Genomic DNA, 21,413 nt, shown 5'->3' on the forward strand with positions numbered 1-21,413 from the left:
CACTCAATCATGCTTGCACGCAAGCACCCTCCCACCCCACACACCCACACCGACACCCACACCCCTCCCGACACACACACACACACAGTGTATTAAAGCACACTGACTTCATTTCAGAACGGCACCAAGTACTGTGTGGTGTTGGACATTGACATGTGGCATGGGCGCAAAGTCATTCATATCTTGTCCCCACTGCAGGTGAGTCGTCATTGATCTTCTCTTCCTCCCTTTTCATCTGAACAATGTGTGCTGTATTATACTGACTACAGGGTGCTTTTTGATTTTAACCTCCATCCTCTAAATTGGAAAAAAGCTGATTTTAATGATACATAAGATGTAGCCTGTTATAAGATGCAGAATCACTATGTTGGTGCACATGTTTAAATCATGATATGTCCACACCTTCAAGCGCCTGTGACCAGGAGTCTGTATGCACTTACAAACTGTTAGTGTAAACAGCATGATGATGGCAGTGAACATTTAAATGTTTAAATCATGAAATGTCCATGCCTTCAAGTGCCTGTGATATGGAGTCTGTATCCACTTACAAAGAGCTGGTAAACAGCATGATGATGGTTGTGAACATGTAAATGATTAAATCATAAAAGTCCATGCCTTTCAAGTGCCTGTGACCTGGTGTCTGCACAAAACAGCCAGCGAATAAAATGATGATGGCGGTGAACGTGTATTTTTTAAAATCATGAAATGTCCATGCCTTCAAGCGCCTATGACCTGGAGTCTGCATACACATACAAGCAGCTGGTAAACAGCATGATGATGGCAGTGAATGTGTAAATGTTTAAAACATGAAATTTCCACACCTTCAAGTGCCTGTCACCTAGTGTCTGTGTACAAACAAACAGCTAGTGTAAACAGCATAATGTTGGCAGTAGAACGTGTAAATGTTTAAATCATGAAATGACCTTGCCTTCAAGTGCCTGTCCAAGTTTCTGCACGTGCACAGCATGATGATGGCAGTGAAAGTGTTACTTTTTTTAATCATGAAGTGTCCACGCCTTCTAGTGTCTGTGACCTGGTGTCTGCATGTACACACTTTAAACAGCTGGTGAACAACATGACAATGGCGGTGAACGTGTACGGCAAGACGGAGGACCTGAAACGCTTCCGCTACACGCAGCACCTGGCGGGCAACCAGGAGTTCTCCAAACTGGCCACGGTCAACCCCCACGACTCCTACTGCCTGCCCCTCTTTGTCGCCTTCCACTGCCCACTCTACCTGAAGCCTGCAGATCTGGAGTGAGTGACCTGTCGTCTGCTGTGTGTCGATTCAAAAACGCTTTATTGAACCACATGGAAACTAACGCCTGCAATGACAGGCCCATTGTAAACACCAACAAAAAATGAACATGTGCACCGTAAAAGACATCAAAACAAGTCAAATAAGAACTCACAGTAGCTGACAATTGACTAAAACAACACACACACCTACACACATGCGTGTGTGGTAAGACAATTAAGTATTGCACAATAATGAAAAAAACACATAAATTACATACGTTTAAAAACCACCCATGCACAAATACACACACACACACACATGAAGACAACAAGGTATTGTATAACAATGTAAGCAAATAAAAGCATCCGACAAATAAATCGTATATATATATATATATATATATATATATGTAAAACGCACGCAGACACACACACACACACACACACACACACACACACATTAAGACAGTGAACAGGTAAAACTAAAAAAAATACGCTAAAAACACGAGCCTGCTAAAGCACTGTGTTGCCACTGAGTGCAGCGCCACCACTTTCTGTCCTGGAGGAAGGTGGCAGAATGGTTAGTACGCTCAGGTGCCAATACAGAGAGTCCGTGAGAGTGTGGGTTCATATCCCGCTCTCACCCTTTACCCCCACGTTTGACTGGAAAATCAAACTGAGCGTCTAGTTGTTCGGATGAGATGATAAACCAAGGTCATGTGTGCAGCATGCACTTGGCAAGCTGAAAAATTAACTCTCTCCATGCAAACGGCGAAAGAGACGACGTTAACAGCGTTTTACCCCAATAACCAACATCAAAATATTACCAGCGGAAGGCTCTTACACTGAAGAGGTGAATGTTGACAAAGAATACCACAATTCTGATGACGGAAGCTAAAGGTTGGGTCATTGAGACACCCACTGTACATCTGAGGGGTCTGTGTAGAGGAGAAGAGAGGACTGGCCGTACTGAGTGAGTTAAACCCCATGGCAACAAGAGTGTTGTCCTCTGGCAAAATTATGCAGAGGAAATCCACTCTGATAGGTACACAGATATATATATAAGCATGCATTCAAGGCCTGACAAAGCGTGTTGGGCTCTGCTGCTGGTCAGGCAAATCCACTCTGATAAGTACACAGGTATATATATATAAGCATGCATTCAAAGCCTGACAAAGCGTGTTGGGCTCTGCTGCTGGTCAGGCAAATCCGCTCTGATAGGTACACAGATATATATATAAGCATGCATTCAAGGCCTGACAAAGCGTGTTGGGCTCTGCTGCTGGTCAGGCATCAGCCTGGCAGATGTGGTGTTGCGTGTATATGGACTTGTCCAAACACAGTGACGCCTTCTTGAGAAATTGAAACTGAAACTGAAAACTGTATGTTGTTTCAGTGGTTTTGAGGGGGGGCGTTGGGGGCTGGAGGTGTGGGGTTGGGGTGAGTGAGTTGGTGGTGGTGCTTTGGGGATGCGTTGGCTGCTGAATGTGTTTGTGTGTGTGTGTGTGTGTGTGTCTCTGTGTGTTGTGTGTGGTGTGTGTGTGGTGTGTGTGTGTGTGTGTGTCTCTGTGTGTTGTGTGTGTTTGTGGTGTGTGTGTGGTGTATGTGTGTGTGTGTTGTGTGTGTGTGTGTGTGAGTGCGTGTCTTCATGCATGTGTGTGTGTGTGCCATGCGTACAGCTACGAAGTGACCTACAACGCAGTGTGGTGGCAAGAGATGCTCCAAGGCAAGGAGAAATCCAAGCACTTCCTCTGCCTCTCTACTCAGGAAGAAAAAAAGTCTTTCAACTTTCAGGTGAGCACCTCCATTCCTTTTTCTGTTCAGACTGGTAAACCACTCACAGACCTGTCTCTTTCTTTCACTGCTTTCTCTCTTTCTCTTTTTGTCAGTTCTGTGTGTAAAGGTTTTTTCGTCAAAAGAGGGCGCTAGCCAGGGGAACTAAGGGGAGGTTACCTACTTCCGGGAGGTTATCGGCCGTAGTACTTTCGTTTTCTCCGCATAGGCGGATAGTAGTTTGCACAGGACAGGAATGTCAGACTCCTGTCAGAGTCTGCACTAGTTGGGTCATGGTAAGTATGTTATATAAATGTAATTTTAGATAGAAAATTTCCTTTTAAGATTTAAAAAGCAACAACTTTATGAAGTCTTCATTGATTCAAAGAATTTATGTCCTACTTTTGTTTTCATCCTCTGTTACTCAGTTAACGGTCACATATGAGTAGAACAGCAGGTCAGAGGATTGATCTGTTCGTAGGAGACAAATAAGGAACTTGGGGAGGAGGGAAAATGTTTATAAAACGCATTGCTCATTAATTTTGTAAACTCTGGGCTCTGGCATTGTTCCCATAAACATGGCATGGCCCTCGCTCAAAGTTGCTGTTATTGCAGGGAAGTGAAATGGGTGAGTGTGTGTGTGTGTGTGTGTGTGTGTGTGTGTGTGTGTGTGTGTGTGTGCTTGCACCTGAAACAATGGTGTTGATTTTAAATGTCTTCTTCTGTTTCTTGATATCAACTCATTGCTTACATGTCCATGAAGAGTTTTTCGAATATCAGTACAGTTTTCATCCTCTTCTTTTTCTTCTTATTAATAAAAAAAAATTACTGTTACCAGTTAGTATTATCAATGTTATTACTATTATTATTATCATTATCATCATTGTTGTTAAAACTATGATTATTATTATTATGATTATTGTTTTGTTGTTGTAGTTATTGTTGTTGTTCTTCTTCTGCTCCTCCCCCTCCTCCTTCTTTTTCTTCTCTTCCTCCTTCTCCTTCTTTTTCTTCATCTTCTTCTCCTTCTTCTTTTTCTTTATCTTCTTCTCCTCTTCCTCCTCCTTCTTCTGCTCCTCCTGCTTCTTCTTCTTCTTCTCCTCCCACACCTTCTTCTTCTTCTCCTCCCACACCTTCTTCTTTTTCTTCTTCTTCTCCTCCCACACCTTCTTCTTTTTCTTCTTCTTCTCCTCCCACACCTTCTTTTTCTTCTTCTTCTCGTCCTCCCACACCTTCTTCTTCTTCTTCTTCTTCTTCTTCTTCTTCTTCTCCTCTTCCTTCTCCTTCTTCTCCTCCTCCTTCTCCTTCTTTTTCTTTGTCTTCTTCTCCTTCTCCTTTTTCTTCGTCTTCTTCTTCTCCTCCTCCTCCTCCTTCTCCTCCTCCTCCTCCTTCTCCTTTTTCTTCATCTTCTTCTCCTCCTCCTTCTTCTCCTCCTCCTCCTTTTTCTTGTTCTCCTTCTTTTTCTTCATCTTCTTCTCCTTCTCCTCCTCCTTGTTGTTGTTCTCCTCCTCCTCCTCCTCCTTACTATTATTGCTATGACTTTTTATTGTTGTTGGTGTTGTTATTGTTATTATCATTACTATGAATGTAATTACTCTGATGTGTACCTCTGCGTTGCTGCTGCTGCTCTCACCTGTGACGATGATGTCACCTGACCTGTGCCAGGTACTATGCAAGGAGGGGGAGAAGCTGCACCCTCCCCAGGTGATCCCCAAGACTCTGCCCTACTACACCATCTCCCTGCACCCCCCGGTCACCCTCCACAACTACCTGCCCTACGATCTGCAGTTCTCCTTACAGGTCAGAGAGCACCTTCACACTTTTTTATGTGATTGGGGTGTTTTTTTTCACATCTTCTTTTAAATTAACAAAAAAAACAACCCCAAAAAACCCCAGTTACATACATACTTAATATAACAACAGTTTGTAAAGGAAAAAACAACAACAGCACACAAACAAAAAGAACAGAGAGAAGTTTAAACGATGATAATGATGAGAAGGAAAAAAAGAAGAAGAAGGGTGTTGAAGAAAAACGACATGACAAAAAAAAAAAAAAAGAAAAGAACCCCATTTTTGATTGGAGGAAGATACCAAAAAGGGCATTTTGTAACACTTTCGATGTGTGGTGTGAATCCATGAATTGTATAAACATCAACAACCATACATATACACACACACACACACACACACACACACACACACATATATATATATATATATATATATATATATATATATATATATATATATATAGCAACTTCACACTTCACTTCAGTTTCAGTTACTCAAGTGTCACTGTGTTCGGACAAATTCATGTACGCTACACCACATCTGTTACGCAGCAGCATAACCCAACGCGATTAGTCAGACCTTGAGGGGAGAAAAAAAAAGATACATAAACGAATAAATGAATAGATTATTACATTAAAGAATAAATGAAATGAAAAATAAGAATGGGAATAGAAATAGAATAAATAGAAGTAAGCAAATAAAGAAATAAAATGTAGAAAAAATAAAAATGAATAAATAAATAAACAGTCCATGTCAGTGTTTTTGTGGGTTATGGAAACAAGACCTGTTGACCTTGGTCAAGAGACGCAAGCTCAAATGGTATGGCCATGTCATGAGATCATCAGGGCTTGCCAAGACATTCCTGCAGGGCACAGTGCAAGGAGGGAGAAGGAGAGGCAGACAGAGGAAGAGATGGGAGGACAACATCCCAGAATGGACGGGCTTGAGGTTGAGCGATACAATCAGGAGGTCAGAAAACCGAGAGGATTGCAGGATGCTGGTTGCCAGATCACCTGTGGCGCCCCAATGGTCCACAAGACTACGGGATAGGTGAAGGTGAAGGAAACAAGAACATAGCCAGCATGCACACCCCAGAGTATGGCTGCCGACATGGCAGGGGTAAAAACGGTCCTACATGTAAAAGCCCACTCATGTACATAAGTGAACATGGGATTTGCAGCCCACGAACGCAGAAGAAGAAGAGTGTACATACAAGTGAACATGGGATTTGCAGCCCACGAACGAAGAAGAAAAAGAAGAGTGTACATACAAATGAACATGGGAGTTGCAGCCCACGAACGAAGAAGAAGAAGAGGAAGAATTGTTTGGTTCAGAGCGAGAGCTTTTCGTATGAGCTTATCATTGCTGTTGTTGTTGTGTATGTGCCGCAGGGTACCAGCATGTCCAGCAGTCTGACCCATGGAGAGAGCACCCCTCTGTACACCGTGGACATCCACAACTCTTTCAAGCTGCAGTTTTCGGTGGGTTCCCTTGTACTTGTGTTTCATTTGTGTTGTGTTGTGTGTCGTTTTCTTTGTTCTGCCGTTTTCTGTGGGTCCCTTGTGCTGTGTTTTCATTTGTGTTGTGCTGTGTGTCGTTTTCTTTATTTCTTTAATTATTTTTTCTTCTTCTTTCTCTCTTTCTGTAGTTTTCTGTGGGTTTCTTGTTCTGTGTTTCATTTGTGTTGTGTGTCGTTTTCTTTATTTCTTTTTTTTTTTTTCTTTTTTTTCTTTCTTTCTGCAGTTTTCTGTGGGTTTTTTGTACTGTGTTTCATTTGTGTTGTGTGTCGTTTTCTTTATTTCTTTTTTTTTTTTCTTCTTCTTTCTCTCTTTATGCAGTTTTCTGTGGGTTTCTTGTACTGTGTTTCGTTTGTGTTGTGTGTCGTTTTCTTTATTTTTTTTCTCTTTGTTTTGCTGTCTGTCTCTCTTTCTCTTCTTTTCTCAGCCCTAGTTTCTGTTTCACTTTGTATTGTGTGTCATCTTTTATGTTAAAATTTTTTTCTTCTCATTCTTCTTTCTCTCTTTCTTTCTCAGGCTGTCTGTCGTTATCTTCCTTTGTCTGTCTGTTTCATTTGTATTGTGTGTCATTTTCTTTCTTTCTTTTTTTGCTTCTCTCTCTCTCTCTCTCTCTCTCTCTCTTTCTCTCTCTCTCTCCCTCTCTCTCTCCCTCTCTCCCTCTCTCTCTCTGTCTCCCATTCTTTGTTTGTCTGTTTCTCTTTACTTTTATCTTTTTTTTCTTTGTTTCCTTCTCTGTCTGTCTTGCATTGATTATCTCCGGCAGATATTTGAGGATCATTCCTCTACTCACAATAGGAAAAGATCAATAAAACTGCACGCAGGAAAAAATATAAAAAAATGGGTGGCACTGTTGTGTAGCGACGCGCTCTCCCTGGGGAGAGCAGCCCGAATTTCATGCAGAGAAATCTGTAGTGATAAAAAGAAATACAAATACAAAATACAACAAACACTCATCCAGAAAGCTTTACAGGAACAAAATGGTTTATACATTTGTTAGTGTGATTACTGATGAGCTGCTCTAGGTTTTTGTTTCAAAGATATCCCAGTTCTGATACCTACTTGGAGGGGAGTCTGTGAGGGGAACAGCATTTATCTCTCTAAATGTGCTTCGGTATGGATCTTAGAGTGTTGGCTTAGTCATTACGCATCTGCCTAGGAAGCAAGAGAATGAGTGCACTGGTTCGAAACCAACAGCCACCATATTTTCTCCCCCCCCCCCCCCCCCCCCCTCCCCCCCGCCACACCCTCCACTAAACCTTGAATAGTGGTCTGGTTGCTAGTCATTTATGAGGTCCCATGTGCAGCATGTATTTTTCGCACATTAAAGAACCCACAGCAACAAAAGAGTTGCCTCTGGCAAAATTCTGTGGCAAAATTCACTTCGATAGATAAGCAAATAAAATTGCATGCAAAATCGGGTGATGCTCTCAGTGTAACGATGCACTCTCCTTGGGGAGAGCAGCCCGAATTTCACACAGAGAAAGATGTTGTGACAAAAAGAGTACAAAGCTCAGATCCTTTCAGGATACTGTTACCGTGCTGATGACAAATTGATTTTCAGCTGACAGACTACCTGGGCTGTGATTGGTCGGGGACCCTGGAGGTGTCCCCTGACCTGGAAGAGTTCAAGGCCATAGCCATGGAGACAGAGATCGATGCGGACCACGTGAACAAACACTTCAGCCTGAGCATCCACGCGGACAGCAGCTGTGGGATGGACCTGCACATCTACACCCCTTACTGGGTGGTCAACAAGACTCAGCTGCCTCTGCAACTCAGGGTAGGGGACAGCTCAGCTCAGCTCAGTTGAGTTCAGTTCAGTTACTCAAGGAGGCGTCACTGCATTCGAACGAATACCATTATATGCTACACCACATCTGCTAAGCAGATGCCTGACCAATAGCGTAACCCAACACACTTAGTCAGGCCTCGAGGAAAAAAAAAAGCAAAAAAAAAAAAAAAGCATAAATGAATTAATTGATGCATCATTAAATCAATGAATACATAAATGAATAGATAAAGAAATGGATATCATAAAAAAATAAGCATGTAGATAATGAAATAGTATGAAATGTGGGAAAGGAAAAACTAACAGATAGATAATGATATGAAATAAAATGCGGGAAAAGAAAATAACCCCAAAGAAAACCCAAAATAAATCACACACACACACACACACACACACACACACACACACACACACACACACACAAACACAGAGGGTAGGGGACACAGTGTGATGGGCAGCATGCAGTCTGATTCTGGAGACAGGATGGTCATAGTGTTGGGAACATTTAGGAAATATTATGTGCATTAGCTGAGATACTTAAGCATTGGACTTTCAACTTGAGGGTCCTGGGTTCGAATCTCGGTAACAGCACCTGGTGGGTAAAGGGTGGAGATTTTTCTGATCTCCCAGGTCAACATAATGTGCAGACCTGCTTGTGCCGGAACCCCCTCCGTGTGTGTACGCACACAGAAGATCAAGCATGCATGTTAAAGATCCTATAATCCATGTCAGTGTTTGGTGTGTTATGGAAACAAGAACATACCCGGCATGCACACCCCCGGAAATGGAGTATGGCTGGGATAAGTAAATGAAAGGGTCAGACATTTTACGTCAGTATGAGTGTGTATGTGCGCTTGACTGAAACTCAAGAATGACACCAGAAATGAATCATGAGCACTTATGGCAGCTGTCAGTCAGTTCTACCCAGGTAGGAAGCCTGTTGTGCAAATGACCCCGTGTTTTTAAAGTGCTTACAGCTAGGTCGCTGACCGAGGATAGGCGCTATATAAGTATCCATATCATATCATCATCTTATCATAACAGAGTGTGATGGGCAGCATGCAGTGTTACTTTGGTGACAGGATAGTCACTGCGGCTTAGTGTTGTCAACATATCAGGAATATTACATATTCTATAATATATACGGATAAGATATGATTCTGTAATAATGGCTTGATCTTGTGGGGGTGGGGGTGGGGGGGGGGGCATGATTCAGTTTTTAATTACAGTCTTTTGGAGATACACAGGCACAACGGATGATCTTGTGGAAATATGATTCAGTTATATAATCCATGGTCTTGTGGAGACATACAGTCATAATGCCACGATCGTTTGGAACTTTTTCTTTTATGATAGCATGATCATTTGGAGATATGACTCAGTTTTAATGGCATGATATGTTATGGAGATATGATTCAGTTGTAACATCATGATATTGTGAAGATTTGATTATAACAGAATGATCGTGTTGAGATATGATTCAGCATGGTATTGTGAAGTTATGATTGTCAGAGTGATATGATGATAACTTGTGAATTTTGTTATTGACAGCACATTTACACTCTTTGGTTCAGGTAAAGAGTACTTACTTCCCATCACAGCTGAGAATAGGATATGATATGACAGAAAACAATACTTTATGCAATGGTATAATGAATACTGTCTGTGCAGCTTTGCAGAATACATTTTTGTAGCCCACAAATTCCTGTTTACACCTGTAAATGATGTCATCTTTTTGATTTTTTTTTCAAAGAGTGCAACAGCTTAAACTTTCAGAAAGCCTTGTATAGGGTGTGTTATCGTAGTTATGTTTATCAGGAGGATGGTGATGATGTGCAGGGCTCCACAACAGATGTGGTGCTGGAATGTGGGGCCAGCTCCAACCCTGTTCTGTTCCGCTACAAGAAGAACAAGCGCAAGAAGGTATGGGAGAAACATGTACACTGCCTCCAGGTCTGAATAAATTTCATGGAAGCATTGTGTCAAAACACTGGTGTTAGGTGCATGTGTGTGTGAGTTTGAATGTTTCTGTGTGTTTGTCAAATACAAGTTTAGTGAATAAAATATATAGAAGAAATGATATATATGTATGGTGTTTGTGTGTACATAGAGGGTCTATGGTTTGAATAGAATACAGCAAGTTATACAGATCATTTTGTACAGTTGAAAGAATTTTTGTTCTTTGAAAAGAGAAGTTGCTGTCAGTATTTTTCTCATCAAACTACGGGACATGCAGAACAGCAGAGTTGCTTGAGTGATTGATACATTGGTGACTGTTATAAAAAGTCATTTATTTTGATAATGGGCTTGAATGCCAATACAGAGAGTTACTTTTTCACTGTCAGAATGATGGTGCTGATGGCTCCTCCCACGTGTACAGCACTCACCAGTTGGGTAACAGAAGGATCACCCGACACTCTGCTTTCTGACCAATGAAAGACAGGTCCTTTTTTTCACAACCAATGCTTGATGAAACTGCCTGCTGTTTTCATTGAATGAATTATCTTTCTACTGGAGTCTGTGTCATGTTTCAAAACTCCCTTCTCTTGCTTGCATTTCCACAGCGCCAGTATCAACTGGTGGGTGTCAGAATTAAATCTTGAATGGTTTGTGTTTTTTTTTTACAATCATTTTGTTTACTTCTCATAGATTTTAAAAACAACAACAACAACAACAACAGAAATGATTTATGTACCATCTTACTTATTCCAGGGTTCCCACATATCCTGCAGACCTCCAGAAAGTCTTGGGAAAGTGGAAGGGCTTTTTCCAGGGTTCAAAAAGTGCTGGGAAAATGGCACAAGCCAAAAAAAATTAAGTCCTGGAAAAGTTCTGGATTTTTCCAAAGCTGTTGGCTGTAATTTTGCTTTCTTTTTCACCTCCCCATTCTTTTTACATATTCACTGATATAGCTGATTATTTTTCCAACTTCTCCTTACATATTCACTGTTTCAGCTGATTGTTTTTTCCAGCTCCTCCTTACATATTTACTGATATAGCTAATTGTTTTTCCAACTCCTCCTTACATATTTACTGATATAGCTAATTGTTTTTCCAACTCCTCCTTACATATTTACTGATATAGCTAATTGTTTTTCCAACTCCTCCTTACATATTTACTGATATAGCTAATTGTTTTTCCAACTCCTCCTTACATATTCACTGATATAGCTAATTGTTTTTCCAACTCCTCCTTACATATTCACTGATATAGCTGATTGTTTTTCCAACTTCTTACATATTCACTGATATAGCTGATTGTTTTTCCAACTTCTTACATATTCACTGATATAGCTAATTATTTTTCCATCTTCTCCTTACATATTCACTGATGTATCAAATTGTTTTTCCAACTCCTCCTTACATATTCACGGATATAGCTGATTGTTTTCCCAACTCCTCTCATAGATAATTGTTTTTCCAGCTTCTTCTTACATATTCACAGATATAGCTGATTGATTTTCCTCTCTGCATTGTCTTGTTGGCAGGCCAAGCTGCGGGTGTACGATTCGCGGTGGTCCCAGTCCTTCTCCATGGATACAGTGGGCAGCAGTGGTGTGGTGGTCTGTCACGACAAGGAGAGGGGACGGAAATACATGGTGCGACTCTTTTTTTGTTTTTTGTTTTTTTGTTTTTTGCATGCATGGAACTGAAATGTTGATGATACTGATAGTGATGATGGTGTTTGTTAATCCCTTTTTTAGTTGTGATTATTGACTGTAATGAAAAAGAACCCATGGCAACCAGAGTGTTGTCCTCTGGCAAAATTACGTAAAAAGAAATCCGCTCTGATAGGCAGGTACACAATAAATATATAAGCATGCACTCAAGGCGTGACAAGCGCATTGATTGTCAGGCATCTGCCTAGCAGATGTGGTGTAGTGTATAGGGATTTGTCTGAACGCAGTGATGCCGCCTTGTGAAACTGAAACTGAAACTGCATGATAGCATGGAACCCTGTGTTTTGCCTGCAGTTCATGGTGCAGAGCCACATGTCCCGGCTGTGGCTGACCAAGATCATCACAGTGCTGCCGTTCTTCCTGGTCATCAACCAGTCTTCCCGCAAGCTGAGGTACATGGAGGAGAACCCCAACGCTGACCTCTGGTTCGACATTGCTAAGGGCGACGTGAGTTTCTTTTGCTTTTTTTTTTGTTTTTGTTTTTTTTTGCTTTTTTTTTTGTGGGTTTTGTCTGTTTGCTCTCTGTGTGGAGCTGACTTGTCTGATTGTTTACTTGATGGTTTGGGGTATTTTGTGTTGGTTGTGGGGTATGGGGTGGTGGTGGGGGGGGGTGGAGTTGAGGGTAGACAGTGAGAGTGGTAAAGAGAGATGCACACACACACCTACATTAAACACACACACACATTGCATTGTATTCTGTTGTATTGCATCATTTTGAATTTATTACACTATTGTTTGTCTCAACAGAGTTTTTATTGTTCCCAGCAATAATGTTGGAGAATTTGAATTGCATTCTATAATGATACACACTTATGAAAGTTTTTAGTGAAATTATGACAAAGAAAAAAGTGTTGCATAATAGAGAGTGCTTACTAGCTTTTGATGAATGTATTTAGCATTCTGTCAAATTGAAAAGTGATGAACATTAGCTCTCACTGGTTGCGATAAATGGTTACAAACTGTGAAGTGAAAAACAAGTGTCTGTGTTCAGTGTCGGTGGGGTTTGTTGGGATGTCAGGGGCTCTTAGTCTTTCAGTTTAGATACTGCCCCCAAATATCGGGAAATTCTCTGCTACCACTTTCCCCTTTTTGACTCACTTGTGTAAACAAAGTAAGTCTATGTTTTAACCCGGTGTTCGGTTGTCTGTGTGTGTGTGTGTGTGTGTGTGTCTGTGTGTCCGTGGTAAACTTTAACATTAACATTTTCTCTGCAAATACTTTGTCAGTTGACACCAAATTAGGCATAAGAATAGGAAAAATTCAGTTCTTTCCAGTCATCTTGTTTAAAACGATATTGCACCTCTGGGATGGGCACAAAAAAAAAACAAAAAAACGAAGCCTTATTATATGCAAACTGCATTTACTGTTATGTTTATATTTTATGTATTCTCTAAACTTGGCACTTTAACCTCTCATTCTGACACAACAACAAGAGCAGTCATTATTATCATTTTTTGTTCAAACAGGAACTTCTTTTGCTAAGCATGGAAGTTTTATTTATTTTGCAAATGTTTTGGTGCAGATAGTAAAAAAGGGAAATTACTCTGTAATTAATGCTAGGGGACTTAATTTGCTTTAAACTGATCTTTCTTATCTTAAACATTACATTTTGAAATTATACTCAATACATAAAAAGCTTGGACTTTTTTTTTTAAGTGTATCACAAGTGAGTCTTGAAGGCCTTGCCTCTCTTGTCTATCATTGTCTTTGTTTCTGCCTTCTCTCTGTCTCTCTGTCTCTGTTTCTCTGTCTCTCTCTCTCTCTCTCCCCTATCTCAGCTCTCTATATCTCTCTCTCTTACTCTGTCTCTCTCCCCACTCTCTCTGTCTCTCTCCCCTACCTCAGCTCTCTCTCTCTCTCTCTCTCGCTCTCTCTCTCAGTCTCTCACTCTCCGCTCTCTCTCTTTCTCACTCTGTCTCGCTCTATCCCCCCTTAAGTTTTCTCCTCTCCTCCTCTACCTGTGTAGTGATGTGAATGCCAGATTACCGTTTTATGTAACCATAATTATGCTGTGCATGCTGTATTGATGTAATGATTTCCCCCCTTGTTGTATTTTTACTGTTTCCCGTTGGAGGCCTGGATGAAAAAAAACCACATTGTCATGTCGACTGTATTACCCTCAGAAAGTTTTTTTTTTTTTAATTCAGTTCATTTCTCTCTGTCTCACTCTTTTTTGATAAATGGTAACAAACGAACTGTTAGGTGGAAACAAGTGAGGTGTGTGTGTGTGTGCGTGTGTGTGTGTGTGTGTGTGTTTGTTCAGTGTCAGCCATTCTGGCCGGTGACGGAGACGTTCAACATGTACCTGAAGTACGAAGGGAGCAACGTCATGTCTCAGCACTTCCCCTTCAAAAAAACCCACAACACCGTGCTCCGCATGGACAGAGGGGTGAGTAGTAGTGCTGTCTTCCTCTTGTTGTTGTTGTTGTTGTTGTGTTGTTTTTTGTATTACATTATCAGTGTCAAGTTTCTTTTTTTTTTTTCTTTTTTTTGTCCCCCCTCAGAGTTGGGGGATAGGCATTTACAAGGTGTTTTGCCCATTATATCTATCTATCTATCTATCTATCTATCTATCTATCTCTCTCTCTCTCTCTCTCTCTCTCTATATATATATATATATATATATATATATATATGCATAGTTTTCAACCCCAAATGGGGGATGGAGCATTTACAGGATATTTTTTTTAATTTATTTGTTTATTTATTTATTTATTGAGACATCTTTTTAGTGCACTATTCTTGAAGCTCCTTGTGCTTTATAACACCCCTGAAAACATTCAATCAAACCGGATACAGGGCAGTTACAATGTAGTTTGGAATAGTGGTGAGAGTGTGTGTGTGTGAGGACGGAGGGTTGCACTGGTGGTGTGGCGGTGTGCAGACGGGGTTGTGTGTGGAGGTGACGGGGGGCGTAGACAGCCCCATCACCATCACCTTCAGTGACTACTCCCATGGCGACGCCCCCGTCAGGGTGGAGAACCTGTGCGAGGACGTCTTCATCAAGATCCATCAGAAGTAGGTGCTGCTGGTGTGGGGGTGTGGGTGTGGGAGGGAGCGGCTGGGGAAGTTGGGGGGTGGGGGGGGGGGGGCGGGGTGTGTGGATTTGTGGGGTGCGGATGGATGTTGTTGTGTTTGTGTGTTTTTGATATTTGTGTGTGTGTTGTGTGTGTGTGTGTTTGATATTGAGTGTGTGAGTGAAGGTGTATGTGTGTGTGCGTGTGTATTTGTGCGTGTGTGTGTGTGTGTGTGTGTGTGTGTGTGTTTGAGTTTGTATGTGGTGTTTGTGTGTGTGGTGTGCGTGTGTGTGTGTGTATGTGTGTGCGTGTTTGTGCACATTTTGAGAGAGTGTGTGTGTGTATGTGCGCATGCATCAGAGTTCAGCCTAGTTTCAGCAGTGGCACAAGTGGAGAAGAGAGGGGAGACAAAGGTGCCAGGACAGATTATCCTTAGCGAATAGAGATCACATTTGCTCGTGGAAATTTCCCATCTCCTGCAGCAACAGCATGTTTTGTAAATGGCAGAGAAAGGGCTAGTCAAAAAATCATCTAAAAAAAAATTGATTGGATTTTGTGAAATACTTCTTTTCTTTTTATTCCAAGTTTTGAAAGTGAAAAAAAAGAGCCTGTCTTCTATTGGTCAGAAACCAGAGTCAGGTGACCCTCCTGTCGCCCAATCAGCGAGTGCTGTACACTTGGGACGAACCATCAGCAGAACGCACCATCATGTGGAACGTGTATGGGCGAAAGAAACCCAGCTTCCCAGCCTTCATCAACAAGGTATTCCTCACACAGGATTCCCCCGACACTGTGTTTGTTCTTTGGATATTTTTAGGGGGGTGGGGTCAAAACAGCTTACTGAAACGCTGATAAGAATGCAGAGAGTTTCAGTTTCAGTTTCATTCTCTCAAGGAGGCATCACTGCATTCGGACAAACCATACGAGCTACACCACGTCTGCCAGGCAGATGCCTGACCAGCAGCATAACCCAACACGCTTAGGCCTTAAGTGCATGCATATATATGTGTGTACCTACCGGAGTGGATTCCTTCTGCAGAAACATTGCCAGAGAACAACATTCTCATTGTCATGGGTTCTTTTTCAGTGCACTAAGTGCGTTGCGTGCTGCACACAGAACCTTGGTTTATCGTCTCATCCGAATGACTAGAAGCTCAGTTTGATTTTCCAGTCGAACTTGGGAGAAAGGGTGAGAGCTGGACTTAAACCCAGACCCTCGTGGACTCTGTATTGGCAGATGAACATCTTAACCATTCTGCTATCTTCTTCTGTGGGATTCTTCAGACACTGTGTTTGGTACTTTGGATACTTTGAGGGTGGGGTCTTGGGGGTGTTGGGGGAAGGGGGGGGGGGTGGTAAGAGCTTACCTAAAAGCTGGTAAGAATACCAAGAATAAAAGGAAACATAAGAACTCAGGAGGAGAAAATGCAGGAAAAGACAAATATTAGAGAGACTCTCTTTGTATCATTTCCCTGCTTGAGATCAGGAACTTTATTTGTTGAGGAGTATCCATTTGTTGGAGTGCCAGGGGTTCCTTCAGTTTTAAACTAGTACCTGCAGTTACACCTGGGAATTCTGTGCTACCACTTTCCCCTTTTCTTTGATTGTCTTTGTTTATGCCATTTTCTCATTGATGTGTGTCACCTTTTCCTTTGTCACTCTGCCTCTGGGGTGTGCTCTGTTCACCTGTAGTTGATTGAGAACTCCAACACTACAGCTTTCTTCTTTCTGTTTCTGGACGTGGACATTGGGCACTTTTCTATCTAGAATCCGTGTCAGCGTTTGATGGGTTATGGAAACAAGAACATACCCAGCATGCATAGCCCCGAAAGCAGAGTATGGCTGCCTACATGGCGGGGTAAAAGCAGTCATACATGTAAAAGCCCACTCATGTACATACTAGTGAATGTGGGAGTTACAGTCCATGAATGCAGAAGAAGAAGAAGAAGAAATATCTGGACATAGTTACTGGGCATTTTAATATCTGGACATGGTTGTTGGGCGTTTTCAAATCTGGACTGGGATGTTGGGCACTTTTACATTTGGACTGGGTTGTTGGGCTCTTTTATATCTGGACGTGGTTATTGGGCACTTTTATATCTGGATGTCGTTATTGGGCACTTTTATATCTGAACGTGGTTATTGGGGACTTTTATATCTGGACATGGTTATTGGACACTTTTATATCTGGACGTGGTTATTGGGGACTTTTATATCTGGACATGGTTATTGGGCACTTTTATATCTGAACGTGGTTATTGGACACTTTTATATCTGAACGTGGTTATTGGGGACTTTTATATCTGGACATGGTTATTGGACACTTTTATATCTGGACGTGGTTATTGGGGACTTTTATATCTGGACATGGTTATTGGGCACTTTTATATCTGGACATGGTTATTGGGCACTTTTATATCTGAACGTGGTTATTGGGCACTTTTATATCTGGACATGGTTATTGGGCACTTTTATATCTGAACGTGGTTATTGGGCACTTTTATATCTGAACGTGGTTATTGGGGACTTTTATATCTGGACATGGTTATTGGGCACTTTTATATCTGGACATGGTTATTGGGCACTTTTATATCTGAACGTGGTTATTGGGGACTTTTATATCTGGACATGGTTATTGGGCACTTTTATATCTGAACATGGTTATTGGGGACTTTTATATCTGGACATGGTTATTGGGCTCTTTTATATCTGAACGTGGTTATTGGGGACTTTTATATCTGGACATGGTTATTGGGCACTTTTATATCTGAACATGGTTATTGGGGACTTTTATATCTGGACATGGTTATTGGACACTTTTATATCTGGACGTGGTTATTGGGCACTTTTATATCTGAACGTGGTTATTGGGGACTTTTATATCTGGACATGGTGGTTATTGGACACTTTTATATCTGGACATGGTTATTGGGCTCTTTTATATCTGGATATGGTTATTGGGCACTTTTATATCTGGGCTGGGTTATTGGACACTTTTATATCTGGATGTGGTTATTGGACACTTTTATATCTGGACTGGGTTATTGGACACTTTTATATCTGGACTGGGTTATTGGGCTCTTTTATATCTGGACTGGGTTGTTGGGCACTTTTATATCTGGACATGTTTATTGGGCACTTTTATATCTGGGCTGGGTTATTGGACACTTTTATATCTGGACGTGGTTATTGGGCACTTTTATATCTGGATGTGGTTATTGGGGACTTTTATATCTGGACTGGGTTGTTGGGCACTTTTATATCTGGAAATAGTGATTGGGCACTTTCATACCTGGACGTGATTATTGGGCACTTTTATATCTGGACTGGGTTGTTGGGCACTTTCATATCTGGACTGGGTTATTGGGCACTTTTTTATCTGGATGTGGTTATTGGGCACTTTTATATCTGGACTGGGTTATTGGACACTTTTATATCTGGATGTGGTTATTGGACACTTTTATATCTGGACTGGGTTATTGGACACTTTTATATCTGGACTGGGTTATTGGGCTCTTTTATATCTGGACTGGGTTGTTGGGCACTTTTATATCTGGACATGTTTATTGGGCACTTTTATATCTGGGCTGGGTTATTGGACACTTTTATATCTGGACGTGGTTATTGGGCACTTTTATATCTGGATGTGGTTATTGGGGACTTTTATATCTGGACTGGGTTGTTGGGCACTTTTATATCTGGAAATAGTGATTGGGCACTTTCATACCTGGACGTGATTATTGGGCACTTTTATATCTGGACTGGGTTGTTGGGCACTTTCATATCTGGACTGGGTTATTGGGCACTTTTATATCTGGATGTGGTTATTGGGCACTTTTATATCTGGACTGGGTTATTGGACACTTTTATATCTGGATGTGGTTATTGGACACTTTTATATCTGGACTGGGTTATTGGGCACTTTTATATCTGGACTGGGTTATTGGGCTCTTTTATATCTGGACTGGGTTGTTGGGCACTTTTATATCTGGACATGTTTATTGGGCACTTTTATATCTGGGCTGGGTTATTGGACACTTTTATATCTGGACGTGGTTATTGGGCACTTTTATATCTGGATGTGGTTATTGGGGACTTTTATATCTGGACTGGGTTATTGGACACTTTTATATCTGGACTGGGTTATTGGACACTTTTATATCTGGACTGGGTTGTTGGGCTCTTTTATATCTGGACTGGGTTATTGGGGACTTTTATATCTGGACTGGGTTGTTGGGCACTTTTATATCTGGAAATAGTGATTGGGCACTTTCATACCTGGACGTGATTATTGGGCACTTTTATATCTGGACTGGGTTGTTGGGCACTTTCATATCTGGACTGGGTTGTTGGGCTTTTTTAAATTTTTTTATCTGGACATGGTTATTGGGCTTTTTTTTTTTTTTATATCTAGACGTGGTTGTTGGGTACTCTTGTATCTGGACTGGGTTGTTGGGCACTTAAGAAGATAAGAATAACTTTATTATCTCATTAAGAGAAATTACAGCAGGTGCGGCAAAAAAAAAGTACGACAATTACTAAACAAAAAAACATAAACATGACTCAGTTAAAAAGAATCAATAACATATAAGACGTTAATAAAAATAAAAAATAATAATAAAATATATATATATATATATCTGGATATGGTCGTTGGGCACTTTTACATCTTGAAAGGGTTATTGGGCACTTTTTAACATCTGGAATTGGTTATTGGAAACCTTCAATCCCCCCACCCCCCTCCCCATGTTGACTGTCCTAAAGCCCCTATGGCCCTGAGACAGCAGGGATGGAAGAACCTGGGCAAGTCACTCCCCACAGTGATCTCTTCTTCTTCTTCTTCATTCGTAGGCTGCAACTCCCATGTTCACTTGTATGCACACGAGTGGGCTTTTACGTGTATGACCGTTTTTACCCCGCCATGTAGGCAGCCATCCTCCGTTTTCGGGGGTGTGCATGCTGGGCATGTTCTTGTTTCCATAACCCACCGAACGCTGATATGGATTACGGGATCTTTAATGTGCATATTTGATCTTCTGCTTGCATATACACACGAAGGGGGTTCAGGCACTAGCAGGTCTGCACATATGTTGACCTGAGAGATCGTAAAAATCTCCACCCTTCACCCACCAGGCGCCGTCACCGTGATTCGAACCCGGGACCCTCAGATTGACAGTCCAACGCTTTAACCACTTGGCTATTGCGCCCATCACAGTGATCTCAAAATAGCCCAGATAGTCGGGACAGCACTCGCCTTCTCTGTTGTTGTGATGGTGATAATGGGGCAGGACTGACTTGTCGTGTACACTGGTGAGAGTTTGTTTTGCAGGATGGCTCAGAGGGGGTTCCGTTGAAAGTGCAGTCCCTGAAAGTGTCCACATCCATCGACTTTACTGACGCTGCTGATGGATCAGGCGAGAGCAGTGGTGGGGAAGGTGTGTGTTCGATGTGTGTGTTCGATGTGTGTGTGTTTGTGTGTGTGTGTGTGTGTGTGTGTTAGGAGTGTGTGTGTGAGAGTGTGTGTGTTGTGTGTATGTGTCTGTGTGTGTGTCTGTATATTGTGTGTTGTGTACATGCGTGTGTTTGTGTGTGTGTGTGTGAGGGGGGCAGGGGGGGGGGGTTGTGTGTGTGTACATGTGTGTGTTTGTGTGTGTGGGAAGGGGTGTGGGGAGTTGTGTGTGTTGTGTACGTGTATTTGTGTGTGAGTGTGTGTGCATTTTGTGTGTGTGTTCGTTCTTTAGTTTAACGTCTTTTCACTGTAAGTGATATTAGAGGAGAGAAGGAAAAAAATCGAGTGGGAAGAGGGGGGGGGGTATTACTGTGTACGCGTACGAGTAAGTGAAAGTGTGTGTGTGTGTGTGAGCGGGTGTGGGTGTGTGCAGTGTGTTGTGTACAAAAACAAACACACACAAACTGACGCTGTTCAACACACAGACGAGAGCGGTGACGAGATAGACGGGCTGCTGCCAAACAAGTCGGACAAGACCTTGATGGGTCAGACTCGCTTTGACAAGATGGTCATCTACTGGATCTCCTTCCTGGACGGCCTGCAGCGAGTCCTGCTCTTCACACAGGACGAAAGGATCGCCTCAGCCGTGCGCAGGGTCGGTGTCTGGGTGACTGCAAGGGTCAGGCAGATTGTGTGTGTGTGTGTGTGTGACTAATGAGAGGACAACAGGGGTCTTATGTGGGGCATGCTTGAGCAATGCACGTCTTTGTAGGGCAGTCTTATCTAGGGAACATTTATATAGGGCACATCTGCGCAGGGCACATCTATGCAGGGCATATTTACACAAAGCACACTTATGTAGGGCAAATCTGTAGAGGGCACATTTATGTTGGGCACATTTATTTAGGGCAGTCTTATGTAGGGCACACTTTTGTAGAACACATTTATGCAGGGTACATTTATGCAGGGCACACTTGTGTAGGGCATATTCATGTAGGACACACTTACGCAAGGCACACACTTTAGCAGTGCACATTTATGCTGGGCACACTTATGCAGGACATATTCATGATGGGCACACTTTTGCAGGGTACACTTATGCAGGGCACATTATTTATGTAGGGATTAGTTATGCAAGGCATGCTTATCGGGGCACCT

General features: G+C 41.9%; 1 protein-coding gene across 1 annotated transcript in view; it reads left to right on the forward strand.

The window, feature by feature from the left end:
- Window positions 1–21,413, forward strand: part of LOC143282785 (intermembrane lipid transfer protein VPS13A-like) — a 210,239-nt gene that overhangs the window by 147,833 nt on the left and 40,993 nt on the right. Inside the window, 14 exon segments of the mRNA XM_076588549.1 lie at window positions 118–198; window positions 1,064–1,257; window positions 2,919–3,033; window positions 4,678–4,812; window positions 6,195–6,284; window positions 7,882–8,100; window positions 9,949–10,032; window positions 11,598–11,708; window positions 12,084–12,236; window positions 14,053–14,178; window positions 14,674–14,807; window positions 15,433–15,568; window positions 20,136–20,241; window positions 20,741–20,910. Of these exon segments, the coding sequence (XP_076444664.1) occupies window positions 118–198; window positions 1,064–1,257; window positions 2,919–3,033; window positions 4,678–4,812; window positions 6,195–6,284; window positions 7,882–8,100; window positions 9,949–10,032; window positions 11,598–11,708; window positions 12,084–12,236; window positions 14,053–14,178; window positions 14,674–14,807; window positions 15,433–15,568; window positions 20,136–20,241; window positions 20,741–20,910 (1,854 nt within the window).

This window comes from Babylonia areolata, chromosome 6 (assembly GCF_041734735.1).
Source record: "Babylonia areolata isolate BAREFJ2019XMU chromosome 6, ASM4173473v1, whole genome shotgun sequence".
NCBI lineage: Eukaryota > Metazoa > Mollusca > Gastropoda > Neogastropoda > Buccinidae > Babylonia > Babylonia areolata.